This window comes from Mesoplodon mirus (assembly GCF_964341445.2).
Source record: "Mesoplodon mirus genome assembly, chromosome: 8".
NCBI lineage: Eukaryota > Metazoa > Chordata > Mammalia > Artiodactyla > Ziphiidae > Mesoplodon > Mesoplodon mirus.
The window spans coordinates 109,749,217-109,774,523 of record NC_138984.1 but is presented as its reverse complement, the minus strand read 5'-3'; the positions used below and the strand labels follow the sequence as shown (position 1 = coordinate 109,774,523).

At 42.9% G+C, this 25,307-nt stretch overlaps 1 protein-coding gene across 3 annotated transcripts; it reads left to right on the top strand.

Moving 5' to 3' along the window:
- Positions 1-1,522: 1,522 nt before the first annotated feature.
- Positions 1,523-23,198, top strand: LOC309809681 (uncharacterized protein). Of its 3 annotated transcripts, XR_014294893.1 has the most exons (9): positions 1,523-1,592; positions 3,817-3,994; positions 4,690-4,809; positions 6,370-6,593; positions 8,761-8,909; positions 9,138-9,244; positions 10,182-10,221; positions 22,856-23,000; positions 23,144-23,198. XR_014294893.1 is itself a non-coding variant. In XM_082630999.1 (7 exons), the coding sequence occupies exons 4-7, from the start codon at positions 6,460-6,462 to the stop codon at positions 10,197-10,199; spliced, it is 408 nt and encodes a 135-aa protein (XP_082487125.1). In that variant the 5' UTR covers positions 1,523-1,592; positions 3,817-3,994; positions 4,690-4,809; positions 6,370-6,459; the 3' UTR covers positions 10,200-10,282. The 3 variants fall into 3 exon arrangements, 1 of the variants encoding a protein (XP_082487125.1); XR_014294892.1 differs by lacking the exon at positions 6,370-6,593; XM_082630999.1 differs by lacking the exons at positions 22,856-23,000; positions 23,144-23,198 and having other exon boundaries at positions 10,182-10,282.
- Positions 23,199-25,307: the final 2,109 nt, after the last annotated feature.

Genomic DNA, 25,307 nt, shown 5'->3' with positions numbered 1-25,307 from the left:
TTAATTTTGATGACATTATTTTATCTTTTTTTTCTTTTGTTGCTTCTGCTTCTAGTGTCATGTCTAAGAAACACTGTCTGATCCAAGATCACAAAGATATACTCCTATGTTTTTTCCTAAGTGTTTCATAGTTTTTAACACATATATTGATCTTTGGTACATTTTGATATATTTTTAAGATCGTATGTATATAATTTTTGTATATGGTGTGAGGTTGGGCTCCAATTTCTTTCTTTTGTATAAGAATATTCAGTTGTCTTAGCCCTATTTTTGAGAAGAGATTTTCCCATTTAATTATCTTGGCAATTGTTGAAAGTCAACTGTCCATAAATGTCTGCATTTATTTCTGGATTCTGAATTCTATTTCATTAATCTATCTGTCTATCATTATGCCAGTATCAAGCAGTGTTGATTACTGTAGCTTCATCATAAGTTTTGAAATTGGGAAGTGTGAGTCCTCTGAATTTGTTCTTTTTTAAAGATTGTTTTAGCTATTCTGGATCCCTTGCATTTCTATATGAATTTTAAGATGAGCTTGTCAATTTCTCAAAAGAGCAACTGAGATTTTGATAGGGGTTGTGTTGAATCTGTAGATCAATTTGTGGGGGTATTGCTATTTTAGTAATATTGTCTTCTAGTCCATGAACATGGGATGTTTTTATTTATTTAAGTGTTCCTTAATTTTTTCAACTGTATTTTGTAGTTTTCAGTGTAAAAAATTTTCACTTTTTGGTTAAATTTATTTTAAAATATTTTGATGCTATTGGAAATGGAATTGTTTTCTTAATTTTTTTTTGGATTGTTCATAGCTAGTATATAGAAATACAATTGATCTTGTATTCTGTAACCTTGTTGAACTCACTTATTAGTTCTAGTACTCTTTTGATTTTGTGGATTCCTTAAGATTTTCTATATGCAAAATCATATAATGTACAAAAGGAGATGGTTTTACTTCTTTTCTAATATGGATGGCCTTTTATTTCGATTTTTTGTCTAATATTCTTAGCTAGACCTCCAGTATAATGTTGAATAGAAATGGTGAGAGCTGACACTCTTGTCAGACTCACCAGAACCTTTTAGCTTGGTCACTGAGCCATACTGTATCATAACTTATATATATATAAGTTATATATATGGGGTTGCTACATAATTATATATTATATATTATATATAATGATATAATTATGTATATGTATGTCTTATGGATTTGTATTATTGACTCCAAAGAGCTCTACCAGCTTGGACAGCAATGTTTTTCTGGGAAAATAAGCTTGCATTTCTTACTAATAGTGAGCAAGAATTTCCTCTAGCTCCAAGCTGCTGCTGATGACTCATAATGGAAGGCAAGGACTGGGGAGTGTTTGTTTGTCTGTTTTATTATGCACATATCATGTATATATACAGTCTGGCATAGTTTTGTTACTTGGTTGCATTGTATTACTAGTTTATATATTAATATATATAATTTATATATTCACAATATCATCTATTTCTCAGTTAAAACCCTTTTCCCTCTCTTCCTGTTCTTCCCCCATGGAGTCAACTCTGAAACATACAAGAGAAACTGTAAGGAATTGTATTCAAGAAAACATGTGAGAAACCTATGATAGCTTTTTTTTTTTTTTTTTTTTTTTTTTGGTATGCGGGCCTCTCACTGCTGTGGCCTTTCCCGTTGCTGAGCACAGGCTCTGGACGCGCAGGCTCAGCGGCCATGGCTCACGGGCCCAGCCGCTCTGCAGCATGTGGGATCCTCCCGGACCGGGGCACGAACCCGTGTCCCCTGCATCGGCAGGCGGACTCTCAACCACTGCGCCACCAGGGAAGCCCTATGGTAGCTTTTTATATGTATAGTGACCATATAGTTTGTAATTAATGAGCACGGTTTTGAGAGTGAAAGGGGAAATCAATAATAATGAAGAGGCAGCAGACGAAAGCTAAGACTGGCTGAGGAAAACTGAGACATGAGCTCATGCTACAGTAAGTCCCCTACATACAAACGAGTTCTGTTCTGAGACTGTGTTCGTAAGTTCAATTTGTTCATAAGTCCAACAAAGTTAGCCTAGGTACCCAACTAACACAATCTGCTATATAGTACTGTACTGTAATGGGTTTGTAATACTTTTCACACAAATAATACATAAAAAACAAACACAAAAAATAAAGAAAACATTGTTAATCTTACAGTACCTTGAAAAGTACAGTCGTACAGTGCAACAGCTGGCCTACAGGAGCTAGCATAGTGTGAACAGGCCAGAAGAGTTACTGACTGGAGGAGGGAGGGGAGGTGGGAGATGGTAGAGCTGAAGGATCGTCAGCAACAGGAGACGGAGGGCAAGCTGCAATGTCACTCATGCCTGACGCTGATGACACAGGTTCTGGTTCCTTGCTGGATTCACTTCTATCTACACTCTTGAAAAAACGATCCAGTGATGTCTGGGTAGTAGCTCTTTTTTTCTTGGCATCGATGACACGGTTACACTGGATTGCATTCTGAATGGCTGCTGCAACCTTCCTGTACCGTTCTACGTTCGGGTCCTGTGCCTCAAAAACTCACAGTGCCCCCTCAAATAAAGAAAACCCCCTTGCCATTTCCTGCATCGTGAGTCTCTTCGGTTCTTCAGTTACTTCTTCCTCTTGTCTCCCTTCGTCCTTCCTCTGGGCCTCCAATTCCATCATTGCTTGGCGCTTCTTAACAGTACCAGCTACATCACTGCTGCTTTTACGCTTGCTTCCGGACATCCTGGGCTTGAAATAAAGATACTTACTGTACTACTGTACTCTATACAGTCCTGTACAGTAAAGTACACAAAAGCACATCCACTTGTAGAGGAGGCATGCATGTGACAACGTATGCCACACACATGAACTAACTTACATGATTGGACACGTGAACGCACGTTCACGTCTTTGGAAGTTCTCAACTTTAAGGTTCATATGTAGGGACTTACTGTACTTAGAAGATAATAAAACACGTTTTTTAATATCTACTTTATAATTTGATGTGAACACCAAATGTCATCAATATATAGCACGTGTCTTATTATACCAACCCCTGTTGTCTGATGAAATGTGAGTCTAGAATCACATTCTAGCTTATGTACTTCTAAAGAAGCGTTTCCAGGAGTGGTTCAATGTGCTCTTTTGCAAAACAGCATTAGCCATGAGTATGGTCTTTGGGTAATGTGATGCACTGACTTGGCATCTCAGTCAGTGATGGGAGGCACCTCTCTCTTTTTTGGGGAAATGTCCTGTCTTGACCTGAGGCTCATGTAGCACACAGGCCTCTGCTAAAGCAGATTGTTTTTCTGGACCAGATCACAAGCCAGAATTTTAAACTTGTGAAAATGAATAATAATTTGGCCTCCTGCATGTCTGGAGTCTGAACTGATGGTTCTCACTTAACCACCAGCACAGATCACAGGGGGTATCCAACTCACCAGTGTGAGGAATTCCAAACATTCATCAGAAAGTTGGATGTTTGGCACTAGAGTTTCTTTTCCTCACAAAAACAGCGACAGATAGGTTCCCAGGCTTGTCAGCAGAGCCTTGAACACCCCAAGGGTGCTGGATTATTGACCCCATATTGACCTCACCGTGCTCTGCTGGCCCTGTTTGGATCACAGAGTTTTCTGTGAAAATGTGAGCGAGGATTTCCTCTAGTTCCAAGTTGCTGATGGCAAGGCTCATGGTTTGGGGCTGGGGTTTTGGGAAGGCAGGACAGTGGGGTCTAGGGTGCTGTATTCGTTTCCTATTGCTGCTGTAGGAAATTACCACAAATTTAGTGGCTTAAAGCCACACAAATTTACTGTCTTACAGTTCCAGGGATCAGAAGCCCTTCATGGGTCTCAATGGGCTAAAATCAAGGTGCCTGTGGGGCTGCATTCCTTCTGGAGGATCTAGGGAAGAATCTGTTTCCTTGCCTTTTCCGGCTTCTAGAGGCTGCCCACGTTCCTTGGTTCATGGCTCTCCTTCTCCATCTTCAAATCCTGCAGCGGTAAGTCCTTCTCATGCTGCCATCTCACTGGGTCTCTCTTCTCCCTCCCTCTTCCGCTTCCAAAGACCAAAGTGACTATGTTGGGCCTACCTGGATAATCCAGATCCATCTCCCCATGTCAACGTCAGTTGAGTAGCAACCTCAATTCCATCTGCAACCTTCATTCCGCTTTGCCATATAAAGTAACACATTCACAGGTTCCAGGGATTAGGTCCCACACATCTTTGAGGGGCCGTTTTTCTGCCACAGGTAACCAGGAGTAAGGGGGTCCATCCGAGTATCCCATTCAGTTAATTGCTCAGTTTTATTGATAGTATTTTGGAACTCCCACAGAAACACCCTTATCTTTTACATCTCCCTACCTGTTTTCCTTACTACCTCTCACATGCAATGCTTTTCCAATACATTAATAGCTACAGAAGACCAGCTTTTAGAAAGAGTAAAAATGATTGAGCCTCTGAAGTGACCTGGGCAGGCCTCATGGAGGGGGCCGTCCTTAGGGAAGATGACGAACGTGCAGGACAGGTTTCCAGAAGGGATATCTTGGGACAAATGTAAAGATTTCAACTTATTAGGAATGGCTAGGGATAGGTGGTGAGAAGAAAGGGTCGTGTCGGGGAAGCCACGTCAAGGAAGGGGATGATTCGAGAGGCTCCTGAGTTCCAGCCTGACGATGGGTTTGTGTAAACATACAGACTGGCCTTCTGCAAGTGCGTCAGATTGGGCCGCGTGCTGGCCAGCCTGGTCCTGCAGGTGAAGAGGACGGTGAGGCCCTGAGACTGCTCTGCCCCTCAGACGCGGGATGGAAATGAATCGTGAATCTTCAGTTTCCCCAAGATCCTGCTTTGTAAACCAGTCTGAGGCCCACCCTCTTTGCAGCATCTCATTCAGAGAAATTCCAGTCCAGCATTAATAATACTTGAAAAGCAATTTAAATCTTGACTTCAGTCTTGAGAAAATGCCAAGAGGGAGCCAAATTTTCAAAGCCCCGTTGCTTTTCCTTACATCTCTTTTTTCTTTTCTTTTTTTTTTTTTTTTTTTTTTTTTTTTTTTTTTTTTTTGCGGTACGCGGGCCTCTCACTGTTGGGGCCTCTCCCGTTGTGGAGCACAGGCTCCGGACGCGCAGGCTCAGTAGTTGTGGCTCACGGGCCCAGCCACTCCACGGCATATGGGATCCTCCTGGACCGGGACACGAACCCATGTCCCCTGCATCGGCAGGCAGACTCTCAACCACTGCGCCACCAGGGAAGCCCTCCTTACATCTCTTTGACTCCCATACAAAGATCGGCCTCCCCGCCTCTGCTTCCACTCTAATGACTCTTTCAGGTCACAGGGACTTTTTTGCTTCCTTGTCTGTTTCACTCGGTTTCTGTTCAATTTGGTGAAAATCTTGCTTCATGATCCAGGAAAGCAAAGGCAGGTTCTCTGTGGGTGGCAGGGGGATAGGCTCTTCACACTAATACTCATTTTTCCTGTCGCATGTAGTTCCTTCAACCAAGGTAGAGAGCTGGGAGGCGAGGGCTGGTGGGAACGCAAGGCCATGGGCAGGGCGGTCCCCAGGCGGCTGTGGCCTTCTCCCTGCAGATGGAATCGGTGTCGTGAAGCAGCGAGGGCTCCACAGGAGCGGAACCGAAGCCGGCACCCATGGGGCTGCAGGAGGAGGCAGAATCTTGCTGGGGTTTCATTTAAATGGATGCATTTTACAAATATTGGATTGTAGCTCACTCAAGAAACAATTAAACTCCAAATCGGGTTGTACATATTAAATTTTAACAGTGGGGAGGCAAATGCAGAGGTGCTTAGCAGATTTAAGAATTCATAGAACAGAAATTGGTACCGTGAAATTAGCGCCTCATCCATCTAATCTAATGGTGCATTACCCACAGTGCCAAAATAGATACAGTTAGGTGTAGCACTTATCTTTCCTGTGGCACCTGATGGCTGGAGGTCTTAAAGAACTTTTCAAATTACCCTTCTAAAGTAATTAAACCTCTGCCTGGAGGTAGGGGGAAGAAGAAGAAGCCATCTGTAAAATAAAATGCAAAGACTCTCGCTTTTCCTGTCGCTTTGTAATGCTGGCAGGCTGCTTTCTTTCTCTGTCCACACGTGCATTTTCGTGGAGCTGACAGGTGACCATCAGCATTGGGTTGGTCTTCCGTGGGACCACTGTAAATCCAGCCTTATCCTTGGAATCTTGCCCACCAGTTCTTCTAGAAGTGACTGCCTCTTCTGATCTACTGAAATCCTTAATACGTGGAAGTAAATGCTAAGTACCTTGTATTATTAATAGACTGAGCCCCACAATTGGGTTCTTGCCTTTTGGGGAGTATGGGCCATGTCTTTCTTATATGTGTTTTGTTTTGTTTTTCCTGCAGCTCCCAGCATGGTGTTTCATACATAGCTGGTGCCAGGAGGAATATTAAAAATATTTAGTAACTGCCTAGGGCACCAACTGGTCAGAACAGATGTTGGGGGCTAACACCCCGTACAGCGATGCCACCATGAACCCACTAAATGTCAGCCCTGTGGGGTACAGAATTGTTCATTGGCTCATAAAATGGACCCAGGCTGTGACCGGTTCCTTCTTCTGGAGCAGAGGGTATTGCCAATATGACTAATATAACTGGAAAGTTATAGCATCTTTATTTTACAGGTGGACAGACATTTTAAACTAACTTCCTGAATGATACTGGGGCTTGCAAACTGCATTTAAGTTTTGCATGTAATGACAGTATGATGACACTGATAATGACAATGCCACACATTTTTATGATTCTTTATAAACTCTTAAAAGAATGTTCCCGGGCCTCCCTGGTGGCGCAGTGGTTGAGAGTCCGCCTGCCGATGCAGGGGATACGGGTTCGTGCCCCGGTCTGGGAGGATCCCATATGCCGCGGAGCGGCTGGGCCCGTGAGCCATGGCCGCTGGGCCTGCGCATCCGGAGCCTGTGCTCCGCAACGGGAGAGGCCACAACAGTGAGAGGCCCGCATACCGCAAAAAGAAAAAAAAAAAAAAAAAAGAATGTTCCCATCTGTGATGTCATTTTATTTTCTTAGCTACTCTGAGAGAAATATGACAGATATTAATATTCTCAAATTATAAAGAAATGGATCATCAAAAAGATTATGCCTTGGATATTGCATCATGTAAATATTCACACGCATGCCCCTATGCACACATATGTACATGAACAGACTTACATGTAAAAGGATGATGCCTATGCTTGGGAAGCAGATGGTCCAAAGAGATGAAAAATCCTGGTATTGTTTAAGAATACGTACAGTGCAACACAGTGAAAGTTTGGAGGGTGGACAGAAACATTAGGATTCATCTCAGGTGGATGAAGCTTCTCACCAGAAGAATGTTTATAACAGGAGTTTTGAGAAACTCAAAGAGTGAAACAACGTCAGGAGTTTGGGGTATATACTTATATAACTGGTTAAAATTTCTCAGTCTAGTACAGGTTACCATATCCTGGGATCCAACGATAAACTTTCAAAAGGGTCTTTGAATACTCTGAAATTATATATAGATGTGTATAGATGTGAACTTATCTGGGGAGTGAATCCATGGATTTCATTGAGTTTTCAAAGACTCTGTCGTTCAAAATAGTTTAATAATCTCTGCTTCAGGGAGCCTCAGTTACTTACCTTAAATGATAGATAGAGTAGCATAAATTATGGTTTAGGATTAACACAAATAAGTTACAAACTGATAATGATGTATGAGTTTAAGTGGTTCGTTAACCTATACACTCTCATGGCAAGAATATACTTATTATCTTTTATTCTAAGTCTTCTTTTCTAGGTTGCTTTGCTATTTCTACTGTTTCCTGCTTCCTCAATCTCCTTTTCTGGAAGCCTTAATTTTACAATTTTCTGCACCTCTAGGCAATTTCCCTCTTACTATTTAGGGTATAAAAGAACTTGAATGACCCCAGGCTCTAGAGAAGGACCATAAGTTTCTACCACAAGCACCCTCCTGAGTAAAGGCCATCACTCAGACCCTCGGATTCTCACCTAGACTTTTCTATCCATATTATGCCCAAGAGTTGAATGGTTTGCACATTCTTTCTTTATTACCCAACCTATTAATTTTCTGATCAAGAGTAACCGCTACCACATGATTACCTTGTTGGTGACACTAACATATTGACTGGATTAGCTTTCAAGGGGGAGGTAATAGAGGTTAATGGCCCACATTTGTTTATATCCTGTTAATAGGTGAGGCTATGGGGGATTGTGGAAAAGACTGGAAATTAGGGCCTCTGGGTTTCATCCCAGCTCTACCACTGCATGCCCTCTGCCTAACACATAATCTCTTCTCATCTCTGCAATGGCCTCAGTTGTGAGAGGTCCTTTCTGACATACCATTATACGATTCTTTAATAGGCCACCTGAACAGATAGAGAATCATTTTGGAGAGATCTCCAACTATCAGAGATATTTTGGAGTTTCCAAAATGCTTGCCTCATCTCTTGCTTAATCAGTGGTTTGTAAGAAATCACTGTGGTTATTGAAGCACAGGGCACCGTTTTTACAGCTTCCATTAAGGAGTGAAGCCAGGCTGTGGCTGTGCTGGCTCAATAAATCATTTGTACTGGGAATGTATTTGTCAGTTTTTCTGCAGATTGTGTGATTATTGCATCATTTTATTTCCAATGCTCATAAGTGGGGATTAGAGCTGACATTTGGTAACTGAAACAGTGTTCTACCTTTCATAGCACAGTTAGCAGGAATTGTTAAGAGTTTTATTTCTCTCCAAAGGGTTTTCTCTTGCTGGCTGCCTCCAAGTTCCCAGGGTTTCATACATTCTGCACTGGGCGGGCTCGCCAGGACATCGAAGACCACTACCAACAGCTGCTACAAGTTTAAAACCTTTAGAAGAAGGAACCGATTGCAGTTTGCTCCTGAGGGTTAGTTGAGTTTATATTTCTGACATGTTAAGAGACACACAGTATAAGAATTTTGAACATTTTGACTTGTGCCTTTATTTATTTATTTTTATTGAAGTATAGTTGATTTACAGTGCTGTGTTCATATCTGCTGTACAGCAAAGTGACTCAGTTATACATATATATACACTTTTTCATATTCTTAAGAATTTTGAACATTATTAATGAGTAGAGTTCTTCCTTCTTCAGGTCTCAAGGGAAAGGGTTCTCTTCTTTCCATGATCCTTCTTGCTCGCCGACTCCCACCAGCACGCTCAAGACCAGCATCGCTGAGCCCTCGCTGTGTGCCAGACCCTGTCAGTATTCATCACAATGACCCTAAGGGGTCCTCAACATAATAGTCTGCATTTTATCAGAGTGTGAGCTGATTGGCTCCAAATCAGGAGTCTACCTTCCCCACTGGCACCCCATTGCTTCACACGTTCACATCGCTTTCAGAGGGATTTCGTTTCTCATTATTGTTAATGCTGTTCTACCTATGATGGTGTTAGAGTTGACAGCTTTGCCCTACGCCACCTCCTCTCACCCCAATCACACATATCCACACACACAGAAGGACACACGCACAATCCCTCACACACAGACATCACAGACACACGTGCACATAAACTATCAGAGGCTCTATCGCACACATATGCACGCACGTGCACACGCACACACTCACACTCACACATGTTGAAAGTAAAACCCCCAGGGTTTCCATGGTGCAGTTTCCTGAGACTCCTGTTCTCCCTCGCCCAGGACTCTGACTCCCTGCTGCTCTAAGCTGCCCTGCTCTGACCCCTGCTTCTCCCTTCCTGAGCAGTGTAGCCAGCTTCCTGCATCGTCCACCTCCTGCTAAGGATAGAGGTGTGGGGCTGAGAGGTTAAGGCAAAAGGCTCTGTCTGCATGCCTGTGGGAGTTTTTAGGCAGATAGATGGTTGGGATCAGGGGCGAGGTTGGCTCCACTACCTGGTAGTGGGGTCATGTGCTACCGCTGCTGGGCTGACATGGGGACATAAAATCTTCCCCCTCGACACTGTAGGAATGGGGCTGCCCCAGAAACCTGGCAGGGCAGTGCAGGCCTGGGGAAGTATGGAAAAGGACCCATGGCTAGTCTTTATTCTTTTTTTAGATTAATTTTTATTGGAGTATAGTTGCTTTACAATGTTGTGTTAGTTTCTACTGTACAACAAAGTGAATCAGCTATACGTATACATATATCCCCTCTTTTTGGATTTCCTTCCCGTTTAGGTCACCACAGAGCACTGAGCAGAGTTCCCTGTGCTATATGGTAGGTTCTCATAAGGCATCTATTTTATACATGGTATCAATGGTGTATATGCGTCGATCGCACTCTTGCTTGCCTCACCCGTACCGCCTCTCCCGAGGTGCCCCATACTGACCCAGCAATAATAACACAAGATTCATAGTGGTGTGGTTTTAGAGGTAAACAACTTCTCCCTTTGGACGGCTGATGTCAGAAATTCCCTTTGGGGGTGGGATGGGGAGGGTGGGAGGGAGGGAGATGCATGAGGGAAGGGATGTGGGAACAGATGTATATGTATGACTGATTCACTTTGTTATAAAGCAGAAACTAATAAAAAGAAAAAAAAAAAAGAAATTCCCTTTGAGATGAACAAAGTCGTACGCCTTCTCCCAAGTTTAAAGATAAGGGGGGGGGGCATGTGGGTGTCCTCAGAGAGCTGACCTAGTGGCTTTCACACACATGAAGAGCACTGTGGTGTGAGCTCAGAGCCACGGGCTGGGGCTGGGACAATGGGCTCCCTCTGGTGGCCTCAGCCAAGCCGCCACCTCTCTCTCTGTGTTATTTTTCCCATCTGTCAAAAGATGAAAGGGTTGGCTTAGAAAATCTCCAAAGCCCTTTCATGGCTAACTTCCAGATATGTGTATTATGATAAGTTGACCATGAAGCACTTTCATATTTTAATGGGGGGCAGGGGGTAAAATGATGACACAAGGGAACCAACACCTGAAAGGGACCCAAGTGAAGTAGGGACATAGGCCCTAAGGTCAGGCCTCCTCACTTCAAACTGGTAAATCAAAGCTTTGGCCAGAGGTGTGTTAGGTTGTCTGAGCTGGGCGTGTTCTGATCTCCACGAGGAGACGGCTTCCAAAGTTTGATGAGGGTGGAGGATCCACAAAGGTAAGAAGGGGACAAGGAAATAGCCTGTGTCACAATCTCATCAAGGGTCTCCTGGTTGCATTAGATTAGACACTGTAAGAATTACAGGCAGGCACGACTCCTGCCTAGTGGAGTCTCACAAGCTGTGTGACCCTGGGAAAGCTGCTTAACCTCTCTGAACTTCAGATGATTCCCCTCTAAGGTAGGGATAACAATTCCTACTTGGGAGGTTTCATGAGCTAGGGTTTGCAGAAACGCCAGCTAGAGAGCAGGGTATATACAGCAGGCTGTTCGTGAATGGTCTCACAGAGATGCATCCATGGCCGAGACACTTGACCTGGGATCGTAGCAAGTTCCATAGAGCAGAGAATAACATGAATAAATAACATTTAGCTCTTTGGTGTTTGGAAAGCATTTTGCTTTTCAATATTCCTGCCTGCAGGAGGTTTTCTAAAGGTCAGCTCCATGCAGCTTATTAAGGAAGATGATTAAATCAGTTGGCAGTTTGAGAAGAAAAAGCAGATGGATTTCAACAGCATCCTCCCCCCACGACTGACATTTTCTCTTACAAATCAAGGTGAGATTGTGGATTTGCTCACATGGTTCTCCAAAGGAGACCGTGGTGGGGCTGGGATGCGGCTCCGGTGGCTTCTTCCTTGTTTACGCCCAGCTGTTATCCTTGTTCCTGTCACTGTCAGTTACTGAAGATCCGTCATGCCCGAGACTCACAAGGGGGCTTCTTTTCTGCTTCCTGAGGAGGAGTGGCAGGGGCAGTGGAGGTGAACAAATTGGATGGATTAGCATCTGAAGACGGGGTGAGAGCTTCTGTCCTAATCATGCTGCCGGGACCGCCAGGCTGTCGGATTCACTCTGACAGAAGCCCTGAGAAAACAGGGAGGGTTAGGAGCCCATATGCTCACCTGGTAGTCTAGCGGCCACTCTGGATTGAGCAGGACTTCAGAAATAAGGAGAACATCTTTACTGCTAATAACCTCCCACCAATGTCATAACCAAGGCTCTGCATGCAAGAGACATGCCGAGCTCTAATTCCACGTCCTTATGTGTGTGGCTTTCTGCTATGGACTGAGCTATTCATTGGTGCGCGTCTTCCTCTTTGTCCTCCCCTTCCAGCAGGTAACTGGCTCAGCACATCCTTGATTCAGGAGAGCTCCGTGGTGGGGTAGGAGGTAGAAGTGGCCTGTTAGTCCTTCTTTCTTTGGTTTTTCAAAAGCTGAATTGCCCAGGAGAACCGATAGGGTTTGCTGAGGAGGTAGAAAGAAAGGAGAAGTGATTTTAGAGAATTGTAGAGAAGCAAGAGAGATCAGAAGACTCTCTCCACTGACCCCCACCCCACCCTGCCCTCTACTAGGCTGGGAGATGAGGGAGAGAGATCTCGGAAGCACTGAGATAACTTAGTCATCAATCCTATTTTGTTCTATGTATTCATGTATTTATCACTCCTGGGTGCCCGCTTCTGGGTGTACACTTCCTTCTCTCCTTTCTAGGACCAAAGCCTTTGGCTCATCTCAAGAGCTCATGTATTGCCTGTTTCCCCTGTTTCTGGAAGACTGAGGTTTTATGAAATATCTGGAATTTCTCATATCACAAAGAAAAAGTTCAGGGCCTCCCTGGTGGCGCAGTGGTTGAGAGTCCGCCTGCCGATGCAGGGGATACGGGTTCGTGCCCCGGTCTGGGAGGATCCCATATGCCGCGGAGCGGCTGGGCCCGTGAGCCATGGCCGCTGGGCCTGCGCGTCCGGAGCCTGTGCTCCGCAACGGGAGAGGCCACAGCAGTGAGAGGCCCGCGTAAGGAAAAAAAAAAAAAAAAAAAAAAAAAAAAAAAAAAAAAAAAAAAGAAAAAGTTCAGATTTTCCAGAATGACCAGGGGGTCTGTATCACATAGCACTGAGCATCATTGGAGAGATTAGAACTGAAGACACTCTTTTAGGAGAAGATTTTACTATAAGGCGGAATGCATAACAAAAGCGTACAATGTTTCCTAGGAACTCCCGCATTTCACTTTTATTATACTTTTATTGAATATTCAATAAAAGAATATGACACCCTTTCAAATCGTGTTCTTGTAACCTCCTGCTATGAAGCTAAATGAAGACAGATCTATGCTGTCAGCACAAGTGGCATTCAACCGATTCTAAAACTTGTATTTTTCCTGTATTGAGCATATTTTAAATGCACAGCATGAAAATCCTTGGTTGCTAATAGCTCAGTCCTTTCACTTGCGTATCACATTGCATTCAACAGTCCAGCATTTTTGTTTGAGAACATTTTTGGACTCTAGTTGGCGCTATTGTTGGCTAGTAATGGTACTGTTTCCTTCATTCAAGCCACAAAAATTTATGGAGTGCCTACTCATTGCCAGTGTCTGCTAAGGACCTTTCTAACTCTAGGGGTCTTTGCTTCTATTATCAATTTGATTAGTCAGGGAAAGCCTGGAAAAATGTCAAAGCCATCTTTATACCATCTACCATTCATATTTGCCTCTGTAATCAGAGCAAGAGGACAGCTCCCCTGTGATAAGTAGGCCAAATGGAAAAGGCCAGTGGGACTCATTTCTGGATATTAGTCAAAACTGGGTGTGCTTAACAAAAGCAATGAATGTGGGCTTTCCTGGTGGCGCAGTGGTTGAGAGTCCGCCTGCCGATGCAGGGGACACGGGTTCGTGCCCTGGTCCGGGAGGATCCCACATGCCGCGGGGCGGCTGGGCCCGTGAGCCATGGCCGCTGAGCCTGCGTGTCCGGAGCCTGTGCTCTGCAACGGGAGAGGCCACAACAGTGAGAGGCCCGTGTACCGCAAAAAAAAAAAAAAAAAAAAAAGACTTCCGGGTAAGATGGCGGAAGAGTAAGACGCGGAGATCACCTTCCTCCCCACGGATACACCAGAAATACAGCTACACGTGGAACAACTCCTACAGAACACCTACTGAACGCTGGCAGAAGACCCCAGACCTCCCAAAAGGCAAGAAACTCCCCACATACCTGGGTAGGGCAAAGCGGAGAGATTCCCGCACAGAGGATCGGTGCCGAGCGGCACTCACCAGCCCGAGAGGCTTGTCTGCTCGCCCGCCGGGGCGCGCAGCGCTGGAAGCTGAGGCTCGGGTTTCGGTCAGAGCGCGGGGAGAGGACTGGGGCTGGCGGCGAGAACTCAGCGTGAAGGGGGCTAATGCGCCACAGCTAGCCGGGAGGGAGTCCGGGAAAACTCTGGAGCTGCCGAAGAGCAAGAGACTTTTTCTTCCCTCTTGGTTTCCTGGTGCGCGAGGAGAGGGGATTAAGAGCGCTGCTTAAAGGGGCTCCACAGACGGGCGCGAGTCGCGACTGAAAGCGCGGAGCCCAGTGGCGGGCGTGGGACGCTGGGGCTGCTGCTACCGCCGCCAAGAAGCCTGTGTGCGAGCGCAGGTCACTGCCCACACCGCCCTTCCGGGAGCCTGTGCAGCCCGCCACTGCCGGGGTCCCGGGATCCAGGGGCGGCTTCCCTGGGAGAACGCACGGCGCGCCTCGGGCTGGTGCAACGTCACACCGACCTCTGCCGCTGCAGGCTCGCCCCGCACTCCATGCCCCTCCCTCCCGCCCGGCCTGAGTGAGCCAGAGTCCCCGAAGCGGCTGCTCCTTTAACCCTGTCCTGTCTGAGCGAAGAACAGACGCCCTCTGGCGACCTACACGCAGAGGCGGGGCCAAATCCAAAGCTGAGACCCAGGAGCTGTGAGAACAAAGAAGAGAAAGGGAAACCTCTCCCAGCAGCCTCAGAAGCAGCGGATTAAAGCTCCACAATCAACTTGATGTACCCTGCATCTGTGGAATACATGAATAGACAACACATCATCCCAAATTGAGGAGCCCGGAGTCAGTGCTGTGCCTCTGAGGTGGGAGAGCCAACTTCAGGACACTGGTCCACAAGAGACCTCCCAGCTCCACATAATATCAAACGGCAAAAATCTTCCAGAGATCTCCATCTCAACACCAGCACCCAGCTTCACTCAACGACCAGCAAGCTACAGTGCTGGACACCCTATGCCAAACAACTAGCAAGACAGGAACACAACGCCACCCATTAGCAGAGAGGTGGCCTAAAATCATAAAAAGTCCGCAGACACCCCAAAACACACCACCAGACGTGGACCTGCCCACCAGAAAGACAAGATCCAGCCTCATCCACCAGAACACAGGCACTAGTCCCCTCCACCAGGAAGCCTACACAACCCACTAAACCAACCTTAGCCACTGGGGACAGACACCAAAAACAACGGGAACTACGAACCGGCAGCCTGCAAAAAGGAGACCCCAAACACAGTAAGATAAGCAAAATGAGAAGACAGAAAAACACACAGCAGGTGAAGGAGCAAGATAGAAACCCACCAGACCTAACAAATGAAGAGGTAATAGGCAGTCTACCTGAAAAAGAATTCAGAATAATGATGGTAAAGATGATCCAAGATTCTATTTCCGAGATCCAAAATCTTGGAAATAGAATAGACAAAATGCAAGAAACAGTTAACAAGGACCTAGAAGAACTAAAGATGAATCAAGCATCGATTAAAAACACAATACATGAAATAAAAAATACTCTAGACGGGATCAATAGCAGAATAACTGAGGCAGAAGAACGGATAAGTGAGGTGGAAGATAAAATAGTGGAAATAACTGCTGCAGAGCAAAATAAAGAAAAAAGAATGAAAAGAACAGAGGACAGTCTCAGAGACCTCTGGGACAACATTAAACACACCAACATTCGAATTATAGGGGTTCCAGAAGAAGAAGAGAAAAAGAAAGGGACTGAGAAAATATTTGAAGAGATTATAGTTGAAAACTTCCCTAATATGGGAAAGGAAATAGTTAATCAAGTCCAGGAGGCACAGAGAGTCCCATACAGAATAAATCCAAGGAGAAATATGCCAAGACACATATTAATCAAACTGTCAAAAATTAAACACAAAGAAATCATATTAAAAGCAGCAAGGCAAAAACAACAAATAACACACAAGGGAATCCCCATCAGGATAACAGCTGATCTCTCAGCAGAAACTCTACAAGCCAGAAGGGAGTGGCAGGACATAACTGAAGCGATGAAGGAGAAAAACCTGCAACCAAGATTACTCTACCCAGCAAGGATCTCATTCAGATTTGATGGAGAAATTAAAACGTTTACAGACAAGCAAAAGCTGAGAGAGTTCAGCACCACCAAACCAGCTTTACAACAAATGCTAAAGGAACTTCTCTAGGCAAGAAACACAACAGAAGGAAAAGACCTACAATAATGAACCCAAAACAATTAAGAAAATGGGAATAGGAACATACATATCGATAATTACCTTAAATGTAAATGGACTAAATGCTCCCACCAAAAGATACAGATTGGCTGAATGGATACAAAAACAAGACCCATATATATGCTGTCTACAAGAGACCCACTTCAGACCTAGAGACACATACAGACTGAAAGTAAGGGGATGGAAAAAGATATTCCATGCAAATGGAAATCAAAAGAAAGCTGGAGTAGCAATTCTCATATCAGACAAAATAGACTTTAAAATAAAGACTACTAGAAGAGACAAAGAAGGACACTACCTAATGATCAAGGGATCGATCCAAGAAGAAGATATAACAATTGTAAATATTTATGCACCCAACATAGGAGCACCTCAATACATAAGGCAAATACTAACAGCCATAAAAGGGGAAATCGACAGTAACACACTCATAGTAGGGGACTTTAACACCCCACTTTCACTAATGGACAGATCATCCAAAATGAAAATAAATAAGGAAACACAAGCTTTAAATGATACATTAAACAAGATGGACTTAATTGATATTTATAGGACATTCCATCCAAAAAGAACAGAATACACATTTTTCTCAAGTGCTCATGGAACATTCTCCAGGATAGATCATATCTTGGGTCACAAATCAAGCCTTGGTAAATTTAAGAAAATTGAAATTGTATCAAGTATCTTTTCCGACCACAATGCTATGAGACTAGATATCAATTACAGGAAAAGAGCTGTAAAAAATACAAACACATGGAGGCTAAACAATACACTACTTAATAACGAAGTGATCACTGAAGAAATCAAAGAGGAAATTAAAAAATACCTAGAAACAAATGACAATGGAGACACGACGACCCAAAACCTATGGGATGCAGCAAAAGCAGTTCTAAGAGGGAAGTTTATAGCAATACAATCCCACCTTAAGAAACAGGAAACATCTCGAATAAACAACCTAACTTTGCACCTAAAGCAATTAGAGAAAGAAGAACAAAAACATCCCAAAGTTAGCAGAAGGAAAGAAATCATAAAAATCAGATCAGAAATAAATGAAAAAGAAATGAAGGAAACGATAGCAAAGATCAATAAAACTAAAAGCTGGTTCTTTGAGAAGATAAACAAAATTGATAAACCATTAGCCAGACTCATCAAGAAAAAATGGGAGAAGACTCAAATCAATAGAATTAGAAATGAAAAAGGAGAAGTAACAACTGACACTGCAGAAATACAAAAGATCATGAGAGATTACTATAAGCAACTCTATGCCAATAAAATGGACAACCTGGAAGAAATGGACAAATTCTTAGAAATGCACAACCTGCCGAGACTGAACCAGGAAGAAATAGAAAATATGAACAGACCAATCACAAGCACTGAAATTGAAACTGTGATAAAAAATCTTCCAACAAACAAAAGCCCAAGACCAGATGGCTTCACAGGCGAATTCTATCAAGCATTTAGAGAAGAGCTAACACCTATCCTTCTGAAACTCTTCCAAAATATAGCAGAGGGAGGAACACTCCCAAACTCATTCTACGAGGCCACCATCACCTTGATACCAAAACCAGACAAGGATGTCACAAAGAAAGAAAACTACAGGCCAATATCACTGATGAACATAGATGCAAAAATCCTCAACAAAATACTAGCAAACAGAATCCAACAGCACATTAAAAGGATCATACACCATGATCAAGTGGGGTTTATTCCAGTAATGCAAGGATTCTTCAATATACGCAAATCAATCAACGTGATACACCATATTAACAAACTGAAGGAGGAAAACCATATGATCATCTCAATAGATGCAGAGAAAGCTTTCGACAAAATTCAACACCCATTTATGATAAAAACCCTGCAGAAAGTAGGCATAGAGGGAACTTTCCTCAACATAATAAAGGCCATATATGACAAACCCACAGCCAGCATCGTCCTCAATGGTGAAAAACGGAAACCATTTCCACTAAGATCAGGAACAAGACAAGGTTGCCCACTCTCACCACTCTTATTCAACCTAGTTTTGGAAGTTTTAGCCACAGCAATCAGAGAAGAAAAGGAAATAAAAGGAATCCAAATTGGAAAAGAAGAAGTAAAGCCGTCACTGTTTGCAGATGACATGATACTATACATAGAGAATCCTAAAGATGCTACCAGAAAACTACTAGAGCTAATCAATGAATTTGGTAAAGTTGCAGGATACAAAATTAATGCACAGAAATCTCTGGCATTCCTATATGCTAATGATGAAAAATCTGAAAGTGAAATCAAGGAAACACTCCCATTTACCACTGCAACAAAAAGAATAAAATATCTAGGAATAAACCTACCTAAGGAGACAAAAGACCTGTATGCAGAAAATTATAAGACACTGATGAAAGAAATTAAAGATGATACAAATAGATGGAGAGATGTACCATGTTCTTGGATTGGAAGAATCAACATTGTGAAAATGACTCTACTACCCAAAGCAATCTACAGATTCAATGCAATCCCTATCAAACTACCACTGGCATTTTTCACAGAACTAGAACAAAAAATTTCACAATTTGTATGGAAAAACAAAAGACCCCGAATAGCCAAAGCAATCTTGAGAACGAAAAATGGAGCTGGAGGAATCAGGCTCCCTGACTTCAGACTATACTACAAAGCTACAGTAATCAAGACAGTATGGTACTGGCACAAAAACAGAAAGATAGATCAATGGAACAGGATAGAAAGCCCAGAGTTAAACGCACGGACATATGGTCACCTTATCTTTGATAAAGGAGGCAGGAATGTACAGTGGAGAAAGGACAGTCTCTTCAATATGTGGTGCTGGGAAAACTGGATAGGGACATGTAAAAGTATGAGATTAGATCACTCCCTAACACCATACACAAAAATGGGCTCAAAATGGATTAAAGACCTAAATGTAAGGCCAGACACTATCAAACTCTTAGAGGAAAACATAGGCAGAACACTCTATGACATAAATCACAGCAAGATCCTTTTGGACCCACCTCCTAGAGAAATGGAAATAAAGACAAAAATAAACACATGGGACCTAATGAAACTTAAAAGCTTTTGCACAGCAAAGGAAACCATAAACAAGACGAAAAGACAACCCTCAGAATGGGAGAAAATATTTGCAAATGAAGCAACTGACAAAGGATTAATCTCCAAAATTTATAAGCAGCTCATGCAGCTCAATAGCAAAAAAACAAACAACCCAATCCAAAAATGGGCAGAAGACCTAAATAGACATTTCTCCACAGAAGATATACAGACTGCCAACAAACACATGAAAGGATGCTCAACATCTTTACTCATTAGAGAAATGCAAATCAAAACTACAATGAGATATCATCTCACACCAGTCAGAATGGCCATCATCAAAAAATCTAGAAACAATAAATGCTGGAGAGGGTGTGGAGAAAAGGGAACACTCTTGCACTGCTGGTGGGAATGTGAATTGGTACAGCCGCTATGGAGAACGGTATGGAGGTTCCTTAAAAAACTACAAATAGAACTACCATATGACCCAGCAATCCCACTACTGGGCATATACCCTGAGAAAACCATAATTCAAAAAGGGACATGTACCAAAATGTTCATAGCAGCCCTATTTACAATAGCCCGGAGATGGAAACAACCTAAGTGTCCATCATCGGATGAATGGATAAAGAAGATGTGGCACATATATACAATGGAATATTACTCAGCCATAAAAAGAAATGAAATTGAGCTATTTGTAATGAGGTGGATAGACCTAGAGTCTGTCATACAGAGTGAAGTAAGTCAGAGAAAGACAAATACTGTATGCTAACACATATATATGGAATTTAAGAAAAAAAAATGTCATGAAGAACATAGGGGTAAGACAGGAAGAAAGACACAGACCTACTAGAGAATGGACTTGAGGATATGGGGAGGGGGAAGGGTAAGCTGTGACAAAGTGAAAGAGCGGCATGGACATATATACACTACCAAACGTAAGGTAGATAGCTAGTGGGAAGCAGCCGCATAGCACAGGGAGATCAGCTTGGTGCTTTGTGACTGCCTGGAGGGGTGGGATAGGGAGGGTGGGAGTGAGACGCAAAAGGGAGGGGATATGGAAACATATGTATATGTATAACTGATTAAATTTGTTATAAAGCAAAAAAAAAAAAAGAAGGAAATGACATCAAGGTATATTATAATCAAAATACTCAAACTCAGTGATAAAAAGAAAACGTTGAAAGCATCCAGAAAAAAAGACATATTATGTATAGTGGAAGAAAGATAAGGATGATATGAATACACAAAAAGGATTACACATCATAACATGTCAAAACTTATCAACTTCCAATATGTGCAGTTTATTATATGTCAATCATACCTCAATAAAGCCATTTAAAAAAAAAAAAAGCAATGAATGTTATTTTCAGTTTCAGATCCTTGTCTAAGTGAAATGGCTAAAATTAACTTCCTTAAGTATCACGGGAACCCAAGAGGCTGTGAGGGCAGTGGTGTGCACTCCACATCTGAGACCCCTGGTCTTGGCTTGACCAAAGCTCTTAGGGAGGCCCTGTGAAAATTTGCTGACTAGTCAGACCAGCAGCAGCTCATTGTACTGTTGTCTAAAAGAGTCAGTTTCATCCTTAAGGCACTGCTGGGGAATCAGTCCCAGTCTTGCCTATCTCTTGGGGGTTATCGCAAGTGTTAAAGAGGTAGTGCAGATAAAAAAACCTTTAAAAATGTTTTATATTTATATTCCCATTACTAGGCTATGAGTTATCTAATAATATCAAAGGCATTATATAGTCTGGGAAGTGGATTACTAGAATGTTACAAGTCCATCTTAGAATCAAGAAAATGTGCTAATAACTTATGGAAGTCACACCAAAGGTGGTTTAAGATATGGATGTTAGTGGCTTGGTGGCAGGTGTTATAGAGAAAACTCAGCTCAGGGCCTTGAAACCCATCGCCCATGCCTTCCCTTTCTCCTGACTGCTCATTCCCATACTGGCTCTGGATTTAAGGTTGAAGCTTGGGGTTAGGGTGAGGGACACATTCCCCCCAGGAGTCTCCAGCTGTGCTCCTGGGGCCCCTGGGCCAGTACTGTGACCTCTCTGTTTGTACACCTCCGTGCTTTACTCTAGGACAGATTGAATTGGAAGAAATTTATGGTTCAGGGAAGAGCATAATGAAAGTGGGAACTACTTATTCATAACACAAATACACATTGAGCCCTTATTATAAAGCATAGCGCTAAAAGCTGGTACTGCAGAGGGGAGCATTAAGTGGGCAAGAAAATCAATGTAGAGAGAAATGAAGCTACATTTCTCCAAAACATCCCTAAGATGTTACAGAAAAACCCGAACGAAATTTTTGGCCACCCCAATAGAATGAAGGGATGGGGGACACGGTTTGGGCAATGGAAGTGGATATGAGATATTCTCTCAAAACTATCCATCCCCTCCCACTGCTACCCTCTGCTGTAAGCTACCATTATCTACTGCCTGGACTATGAGCCTCTTAGCTGAACCACTAACAGACACTCTGGTCCCCTTCTAATCTGTTCTTCTCCTTGCACCCATCTCTAAAGACTCAAGGCTGTTCATGACACTTCCCTGCCTATTACCCTTCATGGCTTCCCACTGCTCCTAAGATGACTAAACTCTTAAGTGGACCAGCAAAGCCTGCGTGGTCTGGTTCCTACTCTCTCTTCACCTCACCGTGTGTCGCGCTGTTTCTCCAAGTTTCTGTTTTAGCCACATACTGGTTCTCTTTTTGTCCTGTATGGTCATCATGCTCCTTGCAGAGACAGGAGCTTTCAGCTGAAGTTCCTTCTGCAGGTTCCTTCTACAGGGTGAATGTCCACATTTCCAGAGTTGATGATCACTTAATGCCAGAGTCCTTCCTTGATCTCTTTGCTTAGAGAGATCTCTTTGTGTAGACCCCCAATAGTGGGTCTGTCCTACATCACCTTTGTAGCAGTTTTACATGCTGGACTGTGGTGTTTGGTTATGATTCTTTCCCCTGCTGATATACTAGTCCTCTGAAGGGAGGGGCCTCATCTAGTTTGGATTACGGAGGTGTTCCCAGAACCTGATACATAGTAGGGGCTCATTAATATATGTTGAATCCATCAACAAAAGCAAATAGTGAGAAAGAATGAAATCCCACTCTAAGACTGGACCAAAGAAATCTTCTCAAAGGTGTTTTCCTGACAGGAACATTGAGTAAGTTTATAAGGTAACTCACCTGTCTGACTTTTCTCCTCCAGATGAACAGAAATTCTATTTTCTAACTTTGAATCTCTCTACTGCATTCAAAGTCATTTCTAACATGCAGCTTCTTAAATTTCTCATATTAAAACAGCTTGGAATTCTAGGTGGAAAAGAGTCTTTTTCTATGAAAGCAAATAATTTCAATGTTATTCAGTTTGATCTGCAAGCCAAGAAAATACCCAGAGTCAATTAGGCTTACTCAGGGGCTAGTAGGTGGTCCTGTGTCTCTGAAGCTGTTTCTTTTTCTTTAGTGTTACAGATGTGACTGTGGAAGCCAATACGATAATACAGAGTGAAATTCATGTACTGCCAGCAGATTTAGCTGTTTTCTCGCCACATGTTATGTTTGTTAAGACTGAGCTATCATCAAAACAAAACAAAGGAATCGTTCAAGAAGTGAGTTCGAAATGCAATCTGGTGTTACATTTCTGATAACAAGAATAAAGCAGTTGCAATGAGTCTCAGTAAACAGGTTTTGACGTCCTTTGTAATTTTTAAATGACGTCCTTAACCTATTACTTATGTGTGGTTTTTTGAAGGGATTACTACTCATATATTAAAGACTCCAAGTCTGAGGCTCTTTCATCATCTCCCATATCATCAGTCATCAGGAGAGAACGTTGAGGGAGAGCACACACTGCCTTCGAATAAACCTTCTCAAGGCCCAGAGAAGCTGCAGACAGCAGGTTTCAGATCTTATATGGCATTTGCTCAGTTCAGTGAGCATCTGCTGGGTACCATTTAGTAGCAAGCACTATGCCAGCCAAAGAGGGAGGTGATCGAGAATGGTAGTCAGTGACTTGAAGTAGCTTCTTCTTAACGTTTAGTCTATGGCTGGGCAGCAGGGTTGAGAAGCACTGCCTTATAGGAACAAGTATTACAGTCCTTATTGATGAGATCCTTCACTGCTTAAGGAAGGGCATTGAAACTACAGGCTTAATTAGGGCAAAAAAAATGACCAATCCGAGTTGTAAAAGTGGTTCCCTCTGAAAATCCACATTGTGGTAATTAATGGCAATCCGTCCCATATATTTTAAAAGGCGAGAAGTGGAGAAAAGATGAATGGTTCTTCTCTGAAGACATAGGTTGTCTCTGAAAGTTAAAGGAGATTTTGTCTGTTTCTTGAAATGTCTTAATTTTTTGCCCATGAGCTACTTTTTATAATAGGATACTTGTTCATGAAACTGTTTCTTGATCTTTGCTTGAAAATCCCCTTTTATACCAGCAAAAATCTGCCGCAGCTGGGATCCCACGTGCTTCTATTTTAAACACCTTGTTACAAGAGACGCAGTGTGGAAGGCATTACTTGATTCTGTACTGCTAATTCAACATTCACTTTATCTTAGGATATTTGCTGTTATCAATTGGAATGGCTCTGTCAGCTAAAAACGGTATAAGTTTTATCCTTGGACTGCTTCTTCTCTGGGTTGTGATATTCAACATATGAATATTATAGCACAGCAATGAAAAAGGTGAGTCAGGACTTCTCTGGTGGCGCAGTGGTTAAGAATCCCCCTGCCAATGCAGGGGACACGGGTTCGAGCCCTGGACCGGGAAGAGCCCACATGCTGCAGAGCAACTAAGCCCATGTGCCGCGACTACTGAGCCTGCGCTCGAGAGCCCACGAGCCCCAACTAGAGAAAGCCTGCGCGCAGCAATGAAGACCCAACACAGCCAAAAATAAATAAAATTTAAAAAAAAAGAAGGTGAGTCAAAGGCAAGCAAAGCATTATGGTGTCTACCTTCAGAAGGAACCTCCACCTTCATCTGGGCTGCAAAAACCAGAATGAGCCTATTATCCATTTTTGAGTGCAGAGCCAGGCCTCAAATGTATCTCCATGTTATTTCCTCTTCTTAAACCTGAAATAAATTTTAGTTTTTAAGCTATAACAACGACAACAAATGGTTATTCCATGGACCGCAGCTTCATAATAGTTTCACACTTCAGTCTCAACACTGCCACACCTCTGATGGCACAGAGCCAGCTCCCCAGCAATGATGGCCTAATTCATAAGAAAGCACCCAGCACACTCTCTGGCACCTGGTATTAATAACAGTTGATCGTAACTGTTGAGAACTGGAATTCAACGGCAGCTTCCTCTACCAGTTTCTCCAAGATTTGTTTTAGGAAGTTTTCCACCTAGGAAATCATACCAACGTCCTTTTCTCTTATAACTAAATATCCCTAGAAATGGAAGCTTGCAGGTTCCTATCTTTTTCAAGGCTCAGCTTTGCTTCCAAAGAGTTATGATTTGCTCTGTTGAAGGAAATCTTAAACATACAAAACTAATTGCAGACCGGATTTTGCAGTAGTCACTGAAGTCCAAAGTTTTAAATTATTTTCATGAATTATAGTGGATTGAAGGAAGGGAAATGATGTGAGGGCAGGATGGTTATTTTTGTAAGAAAAGTGTTTTATTCTTCACAATTACTCATCCTTTGGAAGCAGGGCTAATCCTTTATCTGAGAAAGGCAACAAATCATGGTGTCTGATTGGAAGGGCACAGAGAGGTCTCTTTTCCACTCCAGTAAGAAAAATAGTTCTCTGATTGGTCTGTCACTATGTCTGAAATTCCAACTATGATGCCTTAGTCTAAAGACAAGACTCTATTATAAAAATGCAAATACATTCTCCAGGAAAGGGAATATTTTATATCCGTACAGATAATAAATTTAAAAAAACTAACTGGTCCATTAGCTTGT

What these genes read in the sequence shown, in the direction of transcription:
- LOC309809681 (XM_082630999.1), top strand. Translation starts at nt 6,460, where the DNA reads ATGTTGGGGGCTAACACCCCGTACAGCGATGCCACCATGAACCCACTA. An exon ending in TCCTTCTTCTGGAGCAGAGG is followed by an intron (nt 6,594 to 8,760) that starts GTATTGCCAATA and finishes TTCTCTCCAAAG; the next exon opens with GGTTTTCTCTTGCTGGCTGC. An exon ending in ATTGCAGTTTGCTCCTGAGG is followed by an intron (nt 8,910 to 9,137) that starts GTTAGTTGAGTT and finishes TTCCTTCTTCAG; the next exon opens with GTCTCAAGGGAAAGGGTTCT.